Source organism: Apodemus sylvaticus, chromosome 5 (assembly GCF_947179515.1).
Source record: "Apodemus sylvaticus chromosome 5, mApoSyl1.1, whole genome shotgun sequence".
Lineage (NCBI taxonomy): Eukaryota > Metazoa > Chordata > Mammalia > Rodentia > Muridae > Apodemus > Apodemus sylvaticus.
The window spans coordinates 11,598,550-11,612,056 of NC_067476.1; the positions used below are offsets into that span (position 1 = coordinate 11,598,550).

General features: G+C 52.9%; 1 protein-coding gene across 4 annotated transcripts; it reads left to right on the forward strand.

Annotated features, from left to right (window-relative positions):
- On the forward strand, positions 1–13,457 carry St6galnac6 (ST6 N-acetylgalactosaminide alpha-2,6-sialyltransferase 6). Of its 4 annotated transcripts, XM_052182194.1 has the most exons (8): positions 3–152; positions 1,095–1,281; positions 2,060–2,387; positions 4,443–4,660; positions 5,010–5,189; positions 7,054–7,460; positions 11,193–11,300; positions 12,005–13,457. In XM_052182194.1, exons 4-8 carry the CDS (start codon positions 4,658–4,660, stop codon positions 12,249–12,251), a joined length of 945 nt encoding a protein of 314 aa, XP_052038154.1. In that variant the 5' UTR covers positions 3–152; positions 1,095–1,281; positions 2,060–2,387; positions 4,443–4,657; the 3' UTR covers positions 12,252–13,457. The 4 variants fall into 4 exon arrangements, with proteins under 4 accessions (XP_052038155.1, XP_052038154.1, XP_052038152.1 ...); XM_052182192.1 differs by lacking the exon at positions 4,443–4,660 and having other exon boundaries at positions 1,095–1,149; positions 2,297–2,387; XM_052182193.1 differs by lacking the exon at positions 4,443–4,660 and having other exon boundaries at positions 4–152; positions 1,095–1,149; positions 2,297–2,387; positions 12,001–13,457.
- Positions 13,458–13,507: the final 50 nt, after the last annotated feature.

The window sequence follows — 13,507 nt, forward strand, 5'->3', positions numbered from 1 at the left end:
AACGGGTCTGCGAGCGTCGGCGCTAGGACCCGGCGGGCCGGAGCTGCGGCGGGGCCTGGGCGGCCGGAGCAGCGCGGACCCCGGTTCTCGGCTCCCGGCGCCATGTGACGGGGTGCGGGGGCCGCGGGGGGCCGGGCGCTCCCCGGCGGGAGGTGAGCGGGTGCTGCGCGGGGGCGGGCGGCAGAGTCGGAGGGGACTTGTGCTGGCGCCTCGGGAGTGGGGAGCCGCTGAGAAGGGGGGAGCCCCAGGGCTTCCCGAAACCCACGCTCCTTTCTAACTGTACCCCGAGATCTAGAAGCTTGTGGGGTTCTTTGGGCCTCTCGTGTTGGAGATGGGGGGACCCTGCCGCGGCCCCGCACACCTCCCCTGCAGAGCCGGGGTCAGGATGCTCGACCCCAGGGTGCAGCAGCAGAAGATGGGGCGCGGGGCTGAGCCTCCCACGAGGCACTTGGGGGTGTCCTGCTCCCGACACCTGGAGAAGCCCCAGAGCGAGCTCGGGGTGTGGTGCGGCCCTCACCCTCAGCCCGGGGCTCAGCCTCCGCAGGTCCAGCCCCGGGTCCGGCTGAGCCTAGGCTCCGGGGCTGCCACCTCCCCTGCGCAGTCAGCAGCTCCCCGCCAGGCCTGGCCACTCGGCGCCCAGCTAGCTGTGTGGCGCGCGCACGGCTGGAGGGGAGCCCTCCTGGGAGACCCTTTCAGGCTCCGCCCTGTAAACAAACGCTACCAGGCCCCCCTCCCCGCCTGCTCCTGCGCCCTGCGAGGCGCCTCGCCTCTCTGATCCCTCCTCAGTCTCCTCATCTGTCAAAGGGGAGCGAGAGCACCTTCCAGGCGTTGCCTTGAGGAGTGTCTAGGCCGGCGATGCTTTTCGTAGCTCCGGAGCATGTTTCGTAATGTAAGGGAAGTCCCTAGCTCGGGGTAGGGGGAGGAGGATTGTTTCTGGGACAGGCTGGTGCCGGGGCGGGCATTGAACGGAGTAACCCGAACGAAGGCTTAGGATTTCTGATATAGTACTTTCAAGCTCTCGGCGCCCCTTGTCACAACCGCATGCATCTTTCTAGTCACCCCAGGAGTTACCAGTTCTTATTCCCATTTCACAGATGAGGCAACTGAGGCTCAGAGAGGTCACATGGCTTGCTCGAGGCCCCCCAGCCAGTAAGTGTGGACCCGACATTCGCACTGGCACCTGATATGCTGTTCTGACCATGGCGTTCTCAGAGCAGGACCGTGACGGGGCTGACCAGGGGGACCGTAGTCCTCCTGGCTGAGGGCACTGCTCAGGCAAAGGTGGGAAAGTGGGGCGTGGGCCTGGGACCTGGAGTGCTCCAAGTGTCTGGAGCACGGGGCATGCGCAAGACAGGGTAGTAAGACCGAGATCTGTCTGGGAGCTGTGGCCAAACCCAGGGGCGCTTTGAACGCTGGAGGTGTCAGGGTTAATGGGGGCGATTCTAGGATTCTGGCCTCCTGGCTTCAGCCCTAACGGTTTGAGTCCAAGGACAAGCCACGCCTCCCTTCCAATAAGCCTGTTTCCTGAACTGCCCGGTGGGGACAGACAGAAGTCTAGGGTCTCTGTGACTGGAGATATTGGGATGGCCCAGGGGAACCTTGAAGCCTGGGGGTGGAAGTGGGAGCTGCCATGGGGCGGGGTCGTGCTTGGCGATGGGCGGGGCCGGGTCTGACCAATCAGGAGCAGGGTGAGTGTGTGGCCCTCTGGCCTGGAGGTTTCCAGCTATTCCTGGAGTGGGAGTGAGCAGCAGCTAGGTCAGGGGGCGGAGATAGTGAGAGGAGCCGAGAGGCTCCCCGGGGAGCGCTCCGATCTGGGGATCCCCTCCGAGGATCCAGGCCTAGTTTTCTTCCTCTCTACGCCATCCTTGTTTTGCGTTTTTGGCCTGTGGCTGCCGGAGGATGCCCACTTACGGCAGGCTTACAGGTGGGGGCTTGGAAGTGTAGAATGGCGAGGCCCAGCGGTGGGAGGAGGGGAGGGTTGTGGGTTGAGGCACACAGCTGGTCGGGGCAGGAAGGCTTGTCCACCTCTGAGAATCACGGCTGCCCCTTTGACCCCAAGATCACATTAGCCAATGACCGAATTCACTGAGCCCTGGGTTCAGAGGTCTGTGAGGAGGGAGTCAGGACCCAGGAAACTTTTGGATCGTCCCTGCTTGAAGTATGAGTGAGAACCAGGACAAAACAGAAGCGGCCCCGAGCCTTAAACTTTGGAGAGCCGTCGCGTAGAGGCGTGACCTGAGATCCAGCCGCATCCAGGGGAGGGCCTCCGGCCATAACCCTTTCTGGTGGCTTGCAGGTGTGACCCCACAACCTTGCCCCCCGGGCCACCTGCAGGACGCTGGCCTCTACCCTTCAGCAGACGCCGGAGAGAGATGAGTAGCAACAAAGTAAGTCCCTTCCTTTCTCACCCCAGTTTGAGCCGCTCGCGCAACCGTCTGTGAAATGGACTCCTGTTAACCCGCCCCGGCTTTGGCATCCTCACACCCACCCACACGAAAGGGTCGGTACCCAGGAGGTCTGGGTTCAAAGTCTGCTTCAGCTGCAGAGTGGTGGCTCTCTCTGGGCCCAAGGCCCTCTCTGATGTCCAAAAGCTTGACTGACTTACGATCAGTGGGAAAGCGCGGGCTGGCAACGGGCCTGTGAAGTGCAGGAGATGACATGGGGCGGCGAACCGGGCCTTGGGGGAATGGCCATGTTCGAAGTCTGAGTACCTGAATCCCCATCATGTATTTGTTCCTGTTTTCTGAGCACCTACTTTGTGTTTGATCCCCAGACGCCTTTCCGCAGGCTTCACGGCAGAGTGTGAGGTGCTTGTGTTAGCCCGAGTCTGGGGGGAGGACAGACAGTCCTTTGATAGTAGTAGTTCAGTACAGAATTACCAGTGGCAGCGGGGCGGGGGGGGGGGGGGCAACAGGGACGCTAAGAAATGGTAAGGAGCCAGCCGGGCATGGTGACACGCAAGCCTTTAATCCCAGCACTCCGGAGACTGAGACTGGTGGATCTCTGGGAGTTCCAGGCCAGCCTAGTCTACATAGTGAATTTCAGGACAGCCAGTGCTAAGTAGAGAGACTTATCTCAACAAACAAACAAGCAGAAGGAAATAAGGAGCTCTCTAACTGGTCAAGGTTAGACTTAGAACAAACTGTTGTGTGTGATAGCTAGGGTAGATCCAAGGGTGGCCTCACTGTGGAACCTAGGGCGACCTAGAACTCCTGATCCTCCCGCCTCCACCTTCCGAGTGCTTGGACTTGAGCAGGGGGCCTTTCCAATCCCGTGCCTGGTTTATGTAATTAATGCTGGGAATGAAAATCAAGGCTTCCGGCATGGCTAGTTGAGCGCTCTTATGTAGACTCCTAGACTCGGACTTTCTGAATTTTGGTGATGCAGAAATGCTAAAAGCATGTAGTGGGACCTGTGCGTTGAAATTTGAGGTTTGGATTATAATGCTCTAGTAATGAAGATGTGACCAAGGCCGTCAGCTTCCAGTGAGTCCCCCCCGCCCCCCACTTGTTGCTCAGTTGGGATGTCGCTGGGCAGGCCGCGTGTTAGATGCCTTTTCTCGCTTTCAATGTTTCTACTTGCAGTGAGTGGGTTGATCTGAAGTCAAGGACCAGGTGTAGGCCCCGCCCCATGGGCGGGACCACAAGCCCTGCGTGAGCGGGCACAGCTATAACCCGCGCACCTTCTACTACATGGCCTTTTGAGGGGGAAGTTATAGTTTCTGGAGCTAGTCGCAGATGAATGCCCTGGGGGAACTGAGCTTCACTTGATCTGTGGTCCCCATAATCTGGGGCGTCTCAGGCCCCCTATAGGGACTTAGGGGTCCTGCCCAGGTTGTTGGTTTTCCTTTAGTGTCTCTCCAGCGCCCTCTACCAAGAAATCTTAAACCGCTTTGGCGAGGGAAAATGCTTAAAAGAACCCAGATCCATTTTTACCAGGCAGGCAAAACACATGAGCATGGAGGGGGGAGTGACAAATTCCTCCGTATTTATAAGAGGTTGCTTCCGGGATTTCCGAGGAAACAGAAATCCGAGGATGTAATCTCAGGTTCTTCTCATAGGATGGCTTGGTAATGGCATATAACCCACGCACAGTTTACCACCTCTAGATAACCTGTAGTGCCTAGCCCGATGTGTGCAGCCGATGCTGCTGATGTAGTGGGCACCGGCTTGTCATCCCTGCACCTAGGAGGTGGGGGCCGGAGGATCAGTAGATCAGAGCCAGCTTGTATTGTTACACAGTGAGTTAGAGGTGACCTGGGCTGTATGAGACGCTTTCTATAAATAAATAAATAAATAAATAAATAAATAAATAAATAAATAGGTCACAGAATTAGGAACTAATAACAAGATAGGAAGCCTATAGATGATCAGTACTGGTACAGCCATTCTAGGCCTGACTACACTGCTGATGGGTCTTTGTTGAATCTGCTGAATCCAAAGGTGTGTGGAGCCAGTTGCACACTGACAACTTACGAAGACATGAACTTGCATTTGGATGTCCCTCTCCCGGCCTGGACCTAGGCATCCCCTAGGGAACCTCATCACCCAATTCAGTCCAGCAAAGCCTCTCCAAACACTCGTTTCCTGTACCCTATAGCCCAGGCTAGCATTAAACTTGCAGCAATCCTCAGGCCTCAGCCTCCAGAGCCCTGGGGATGGTAAGTGTGCAACCCCATGTTGGGGGCTCTTCTGAGAACCTTCTGCGGGCCTCAGCCCCTGGCCCGGGATCAAGGCCTACCCAGATCCAGTACTCAGCTACTGAATACCGAAACTTCTGAAGGGGCAGCAGTTTGCAAGTGGCACGACTGGACTGGGGGGATAGTTCAGAGGTCAGTTGTCTCAGATACATGAGGCTCTAGGCTCAATCCTTTGCGAATGGAAAGGAACGTGGTAGAGGTGGATGTCTGTGAGGACGTGGTGTCTGGGTCATGGATGGCTGCGGCCAGGGGGGTGGGCACCGTGCCCGCTATGTGAGCCTGGACCCTCAGTGGCCTCTTCCCTCTCCAGGAGCAGCGGTCAGCAGTGTTTGTGATCCTCTTTGCCCTCATCACCATCCTCATCCTCTACAGCTCCAACAGTGCCAACGAGGTCTTCCATTACGGCTCCCTGCGGGGCCGCACGCGGCGGCCCGTCAACCTCAAGAAGTGGAGTTTCTCCAGCGCCTACTTCCCTATCCTCGGCAACAAGGTAGAGCAGCTCCTGTGGGCGTTCCCTGACGGCTGATAGCCCCACCTCCCTAGTCTTCTTTCCAATACCCCTATGCCTCTGAGAGGAGAGGATGGATGAGGCCCAAGAGTTAAGATCCTTTCCTCAGGGTGGGATCTTGGACGAGTGTTCTGTAGTAAGCCTTAGTTCTCTCTAGGGTCCTACCATTAGTGTTAAAAAGTTTAATATCTTGGTCCGGTGAGACAGATCATTCAGTAGGTGAAGGTGCTTGTCACCAGGCCTGATGTCCTGAGTTAGGTCAATCTCTGGAACTTAATAGTGTGAGGAAAAGACTGACTCCAGCAAGCTGTCTTCTGACCTCCACACGTGTGTGTCATAGCATGCCTCACCCCCAAACACACATGCACACACATACATGTAATTTTGAAAAAAAATATATGGCCAGGCATGGTGGTGTACGTCTTTAATCCAAGCACTTGGGAGGCAGAGGCAGGCGGATCTTTGTGAGTTTGGGGCCAGCCTGGTCTACGAATAAGTTCCAGATAGCCAGGACTATACAGATTCCCTGTCTCAAAACAGAATTTATCTTCAGAGTTAGACTTCTGGTTTTCACGGCTCTCCAGGGACACACCCCACAAACTTGGGAGGTTCTGGAGAACACAAGTCAGGAGCGATACTGTTCTCTCCTTAGTAGAGATGAGGTGGTCACAGCTAAAACCACAGGCATGGGAGGGTCCGAGCCTCCCAGTCCATGCCAAAGTGCAGCAACTCAGAAAGGTCAAGCAACTGGAGTCTAATAGGATTCAGCACGATCACCTCTACTTTGCCCTACGGTATCTGTGAGATTCACACATGCAGACTGCCCTCGCTTGCTGAATTTTCTTCAGAGACTTTGTGTCTGTGGTGGAGGGCCGTTGGCTCTGGGCACACCCTCCTTGGGAAAGGACCTGTAACAGGTGTTCTCACGAGGGATGGGAGAGAAGAAAGTTGAACAGCTGAGTGTGGTGGGTTGACGGCAACCCGTCTGAGGCTGGCTTGCCCTCCCAGCCCGATGACCAGAAGCCCAGCTAGAGGAGCTGTGTCTCCGGGTGTTGGAGCCTGTTGGAAGCTCTGGAGAACTTGTATGGAGGCCTGGTGCATTTGGAGAAAGCGCTCTCTGCACACGGCTGGGTTCCAGCCAGTCTGTCTTCTGTTTCTTGGTGCGCCACCTGTATCTTTGTGCTTGCTGGTCCTCTGGCCTGCAAGTTTTCCTTAAGTGGTAACTTGTTCTTCAGATGTGACTCTACAGGCAGTTAGTTCTAAAGAAATCCCAGGTCTTCGTTTCTGATCGTCCGCCCGCCTCCCATGTTCTTTCCTACTGTGTATTACGCTGTCCGTTTCCCCAACCTATGCTTCTTTCTTGTTTTGTTTTTTCGTTATTTTTGTTTTGTTTTTTCGCTTTTTTATTAGTATATGTTAATTATATAATGGGTTTTAAGTTATTTACTTTACAGCTTGAACTCAGCTTCTCCTGCCTCTTCCCCAGTCCCTCCCTGTCCCCTCCCCTCCCCCATCCATTCCTATAGTGGGTGTCTTACGACATTTTTATGAAACATATAATGTAGTCCGATAATCCGCACTCCTCCCTTGCCTTCTCTTCTTCAGTCTCTCCCTCCTTCAGCCACTCCCCCAGCATCACACGGAAGGGTGGGACTGCCTCTGCTGCTGCCGAGATGGCCTGCGTGGGCGCGTGCGTGCGTCCCCAGCTCGTCCCCTAGCTAGGTCGGAATATCTGCAGAACCTAAATTAATGTGTTTTGAAAGACTGCAACGGTCCCCAGCCTGACTGTGCAGCACCCGGGACCCTGCACAGACCGTTCCTGATGGTGTCCCTCCTTGCCCCACAGACGCTGCCGTCCCGGTGCAACCAGTGTGTGATCATCACCAGCTCCAGCCACCTGCTGGGCACCAGACTGGGCCCTGAGATCGAGCGGGCCGAGTGCACCATCCGCATGAACGATGCTCCGACCACCGGCTACTCGGCCGACGTGGGCAACAAAACCACCTTCCGCGTAGTGGCCCACTCCAGTGTGTTCCGCGTGCTGCGGAAGCCCCAGGAATTTGTCAACCGCACCCCTGAGACTGTATTCATCTTCTGGGGGCCTCCAAACAAGATGCAGAAGCCCCAGGGCAGCCTCCTGCGCGTCATCCAGAGGGCGGGCCTCGCGTTCCCTCACATGGAGGCCTACGCCGTCTCTCCCGCCCGCATGCAGCAGTTTGACGACCTCTTCCGGGGTGAGACGGGCAAGGACAGGTACCAGCCTCCCGCCTGCCCACTGCGGCCATCCCTGGCCTGATGCTCCCAGCATGCACTGTTGAGGCTGTAGTCACTTCTTGCCACCCTCTGGTCAGGTTCCCCCAGCTCTCTTCACCTCTTAACGTTGGTCATCTTCACGGTGTTGGCCGTGGCCTCAAGACGCCCCCTTGCCCCTCTCCCCAGGCTATTTCCCAGCATGCTCCACACCAAGGCAACAGGGGCTCCCAGAATGCTTTGTGTTCAATCCATTCCTAGCATTTTTCTAAGTCTGTGGTTCTCAGCCTTCCTAATGCTGCAACCCTTTAACATATAAAGTTCCTGGTGTTGTGGTGACCCCCACAGCCATAAAATTATTTTTGTTGCTACTTCATAACTGTAAGTTTAATACTGCCATGAATCGTAATGGAAACATCTGATATGCAGGATATCCCATCTGTGACCCCTGTGAGGTCATTTGACTCCAAAGAGGTCATGGCCCACAGGCTGAGAACCACTGTTTAGGTGGTACTTCCATAATTCAGCACTTAATGTAGAGTCTAGACTCTAGACTATTCCCAGCATGCCTTGCTTCAAGCACACAGGTGCGTCCAGCATGGTCTGTTCTAAGGAAAAATCTTTCCTAACTTGTTTCTCTGACTCAATCCTCAGCCTAGTTGTCCCTCTTTTATAAATACAATGTGGGTCACATGTAATTTACAGTTTTATGGTAGCTATGTCAAAAATCAGACAAAAATAATAGTAGGTGCATTTAACTTTAATGTTACTTTAAAATTTGTTCAACATACAGGCCAGGATTACTGATTCGGCATCTTCTATACTTACGGTGGTAGTTTTATACATTTTTTTTTAATAATGTGTATGAGCCTGCATGTGTCTCTGCACCACATGCGTACCCAGTGCCTGAGGAGGTCAGAAAATGGTTTCTGGTGCTGGGAAGTGACCCCAGGTTTTCTGGAAGAGCAGTAAATGCTCTTAACCACTGAACCATCTTTCCAGCCCCCTTTATACCTAATTATTTTTAAAGATTTGTAGCTATAACAAGTTTAATTTTTATTTTTAGATCAAAGGTATTCATTGTTAGTTTATTTTTCCTGTGTGTATGTTTGTGTGTTCATGTGTATTGATGGGTGTGTCCCAATGTGCATGCATGCAGATATGCACACGTGGGTAGAGTCCCCAGGCTAAAGTCGGATTTTTTTTGTTTGTTTGTTTAGTTGGTTTTTGTTTGTTTGTTTGTTTGGTTGGTTGGTTGGTTTTTTGAGACCGGGTTTCTCTGTGTAGCCCTGGCTGTCCTAGAACTCTGTAGACCAGGCTGGCCTCGAAATCAGAAATACTCCTGCCTCTGCCTCCCAAGTGCCGGGATTACAGGCGTGCACCCCCACTGCCCAGCCGTTTTTCTGCATCTTTCTGTTTGATTTACTGAGGCAGACACTCTCCCTTGAACCCAGAGCTCACTGATCTGGCCAGGCTATCAAACCAGTTCTTTCTAGGTATCGCTTGTGTTCCCACACTGGACGCTTGAGGTTACATGGGCACCATGCCTGCCTGGGATTCAGGCAGGTGCTGGCCACCTGGCACTTGCACAGTAAGCATGTCATCCACTGAGTCCCCTCTACAGTCTAATACAAGTATTTTGTAAATGATTAGTTTTTGTTTGTTGACTGTTAAACTTGCTAGTTCTAGATTTCTTTGTAATGTTTTTCACACATTAATAGTCCTGTTCTACGCAGATACAGTTTCCTTTCTTCCTTCCCAGTCTCTGCCTCTTCCCTTCTCCTGCCCTTTGCTCCGACTAGGGCTTTCACCCCAGGCTGGTTTCGCTGTCATGGTTCTTTCTAGGTTTGAGTATCAGGGTCCCACATTGACAAGTGTCCTGCTTCTGTCTTGTGGGTGAGATTGTGCAGAACCTGTTCCTTTAAGTCTTGGTAGAGTTCACTGGTGAAACTGTCGGGCCCTGATGCGTTCCTTTCTAGAAAATGTTTAGTTTGGTTGTTTTAGTTTTTAGCTCTAGGTGTGGGAGTCAGGGCCCAAAGAATTCTAAACACACATTCTATCATTAGAGCTGCAGTGCCCTGTTCTAGGCTAGGAATCCCGATTCAGCATCTTTAATGCTCTAGTTGTAGAACGTGCAGGCACCCTTGTTCATCTTGGGTAGTTCACAGGGTTGGAGGAGTCGGCCCATTTCATGTAGGATGTCAGACTGATGTATGTAGTTGTCCGTGGACTCCTCCTTTAGCATCCTAAGGGAATGCACTCATATATATATATATATATGGTTATAGTTATCTGTGGACTCCTCCTCAGCATCCGTAAGGAAATGTACACACACACACACACACACACACACACTTATGTATGTATGTATATAAAATATATGGATGGACTCCTCCTTTAGCATCCATAAGGGAATGCACTATATATAACTACAACTATAACTATATATATAGTTATAGTTATATATAGTTATATATAGTTATATAGTTATAGTTATGGTTATAGTTATCTGTGGACTCCTCCTCAGCATCTGTAAGGGAATGTACACACACACACACACATGTATGTACGTATGTATATAAAATATATGGAGTCTTCCTTCAGCCTCCTTAAGGGAATGCACTCATTCATATATACACATATATATATGTGTGTGTATATATAGTTATAGTTATAGTTACAGTTATAGTTATGGTTATAGTTATCTGTGGACTCCTCCTTCAGCATCCGTAAGGGAATGCAGTCATTTCTTCTATTCCAGTCTTTGGCAACTCTAGTCATCTTTGTTTTCTTTAACAGACTTGTCAGAAGTGTCGTTTTCTTGTAAATGTTTCAAAGAACTACTTTCTGTCAAATACATGCAAACCATTTTCAGTTTAAGGTGTAAGGGATGGAGAGGTGATTCAGTGGTTAGGGGCACCTGCACTCTTCCAGAGGACCTGAGTTTGGTTCCCAGCACCTACATAAGGACAGACAGCTCACAGCCATGGGTAACTCCAGTTCCCGGTGGTCTGATGCCCTCTGCTGGCCTCTATGAGCACTGCATTCATATGGTGTATGTATATAGACATACACAAGGCATGAATGTATATGTATAAGATTTCGAGGACAGCCAGGGCTACAGAGAGAGACCCTGTCTCCAAACAAATGAGTAAAATATAAAATTAAACAAAGCAACAAATAAATGTTCACACACACACATATATACATACTTTTTTTGAAAGATGTAATCAATATTAAAATATCATAAATGACACATTCTGCATTCTGCTTTTTGCACTGCCTAAGGACTCTAGGGCATATGTGACAGCACTGCTCAGACACATGTCAGGTGCTTCCTAAGTCACCATGCCGGCTGGCTGCTGCAGCCCCAGGGTCTCGGCTGCTCTTCATGCCTTGTCCTGTGTTCATCTCCAAATCATCCTCCGACTCGTATCCATACTGTTTGGTCCCAGGGGAGGAGCAGCCACGGCCTGCGTGCTTCGTGGTCATGGCTACGCCCGCCCCGCCTGCCCTGTTTAATTAGCCTCTTGAGTTCATGCCCTGTTTCCCCTGTGCCCTCCCCTTTGCCGGCGTGAGTGTCCCCGCAGTGGGTGGTACGAAGTGTCTGATCCTGAGGCAGAGCCTGGGTGGACAGTGGGTAGAGCCGGGAACCTCCTGGGGTTGATCAGTCCACCTTGCCTGCTCCGTACCCTGTCTGTATGTCCCTTCACTGTGACTCCTCTCTGCCCCCAGGGAAAAGTCGCATTCCTGGTTGAGCACAGGCTGGTTTACCATGGTGATTGCGGTGGAATTGTGTGACCATGTACACGTGTATGGCATGGTCCCTCCCGACTACTGCAGGTGAGCTCCCCCTGGGGACCGCACCCAGTTGCTGATGACAGGGTGGAGCCGGGAGGTTTGGAGACATGGGTGAGGTAGCTCTGAGGGCCTCTGTGGGATGGTATCCATGCTCATCTGCAGAGGTGGGCTTCTGGGAGCTGCCCCAGGGCCTTCTACGCCAAGCTGGGTCTTGGTGATGACTCGATGGGAAGCCACGGAGTGCTAGCCGTGTTCTGCTGCGTGCTGGCCATGCAGAGAGCATCATGTCCTGCCTCATTCGTCCTCACACAACCCGGAGCGCCATCCTCCCCATTTCTTGCGTGCAAACGAATTGAGAAGGGTATTTAATGAGGGAACTAAGGTTTCAGAAGCTGTCAGGGGTACCAGGCTCCCCAGCTCCCAGTTCTTAACCACTGCCTCACCCCCAGCCCCCACTGCTGCTCTGTAGGGAAAAGAAAAAGGTTACATTTTGTTTAAAAGAAACTGGCTGGCTCTGCCAACCTAATCTATGCATGTACACACACATAGACACAGACACGCGTGTGTGCATGCATGCATGAATATATATAATATACCCATATTTTTATAGATGGGGAAACTGAGGTGGGGAAGGGCAGACATTGACTCCACCGAGGCTCTGGAGCAGGTGAGGAGTAGAAAAGACCCCTAACAGGCATCCACCTTGCCCGCCTGCCCCTGACTCCCCTTTTGCTATGCCCAGCCAGCGGCCCCGCCTGCAGCGGATGCCATACCACTACTATGAACCCAAGGGGCCGGACGAGTGTGTCACCTACATCCAGAATGAGCACAGTCGCAAGGGCAATCACCACCGCTTCATCACCGAAAAGAGGGTCTTCTCATCCTGGGCCCAGCTCTATGGCATTACCTTCTCCCACCCCTCCTGGACCTAGCCATCCTGTCCACGGACCTCAGACAGATACAAGTGAAGGGGCTCTGGGCCCAGCCATTTGACCATGGCCATCTTCCAGCCAGTTCAGGCTGGCTGGAGTATTTCCCAGCCAATCAAATCAGGGCCTTGATGAGGGTTTTTCCTCCAGCCAGTCGGGACTGGGGTGGTTATCTCTTGGCCAATCAGGGATTTGGGATTCTGTATGGTTTAATCGGGTGTCAGGGGGTCTTTCTCGTCTAGTCAGGGTCTGAGCGTAGTCTATCAGGGTATAGGGGTCTTTCTGAGTCAATCTGAAGCTTAGGACATGTCTTTTCCCATAAGGCTTTGCTTCAGAGCCCCAGGAATGGGCCCCCAAATCACTCCCTCCTTAGCTGGGACAATGAGGTCCTGTCCTAAGGATCTGGGGACTTGATGTTGCCGCCACAGTTGCCAGAATCAGAGATACTGTGTGGGGGAGGAGCGGCCAGGAGGCCAGGCCAGAGAATTCGTGGAGTTCCAGGAATGGTAGGGAGGCCTAGGAGGTAGGAGGCGGTGTCCGGTTCCTGGTTTCTTCCTGAGTGACCTTGGACAGGCCCTCTTGTCTTTCTGGTATGCTGTGATGACATCATATCTCCGTGTGCAGAGACCCTCACTCTCTGTTATACTTCAGTGTAAATTCCTCGGCTACCATTCCTCACTGGGTGGGGGGGCACTCAGCTCCCTGGGGATGGGGAGCCTGGGGTACCCTTCCCTGCCTCCTTCTGGAAACTTTAGGGTATTTTTGTGCAAGTGCCCCATGGCTGGGGGAGCTCTGACAGCATTGGGGCAAACGTGAAGCTGTTTCTCTCGCCCCTCAATCCAGCTGCCATTTACTGGGCTACAAAGGCCAGGCCTCTCTTCCTGCCCTCTACAGGAGAGCGTCCCCGCTGCCCGAAGGAGCCTGTGGGCCGAGGAAGGGGTATCCCAGCCACACCAGGGCTTCCTGAAGCCTTTGTCTGGAGATGCTGAGGGCTTTGGAGAGAAGTACCTTCCCCCAGGTTTAGTGTGAGACTAGAGATAGGGGCTGGGTTCTGTCCCCTGCCTAAGCACTTTATTAAGGGCCGGACTAGGTGAGGTGTGGGTACCCCCCATTCTTCCACAGCCTGCAAAGAGGCTGTGGACTGGGGTTTGGGGGAGACTGGCCAGCAGTGAGCCCTGCACACAGAGGTAATGGGAGTGGGCGGTGACAGCCTCAGATCTGGTTTTGTAATGATTTATACAGAAATAAACTCGCCTAAGCCCCAGCTCAATGTCCTGTGTCTTGAGTCTGAACTTTTTGCTTGTGTCCCTCTCCCAGAAG

What these genes read in the sequence shown, in the direction of transcription:
- St6galnac6 (XM_052182192.1), top strand. Translation starts at nt 1,124, where the DNA reads ATGGCTTGCTCGAGGCCCCCCAGCCA. An exon ending in GAGAGATGAGTAGCAACAAA is followed by an intron (nt 2,388 to 5,009) that starts GTAAGTCCCTTC and finishes TTCCCTCTCCAG; the next exon opens with GAGCAGCGGTCAGCAGTGTT. An exon ending in GGTGAGACGGGCAAGGACAG is followed by an intron (nt 7,461 to 11,192) that starts GTACCAGCCTCC and finishes CTCTGCCCCCAG; the next exon opens with GGAAAAGTCGCATTCCTGGT.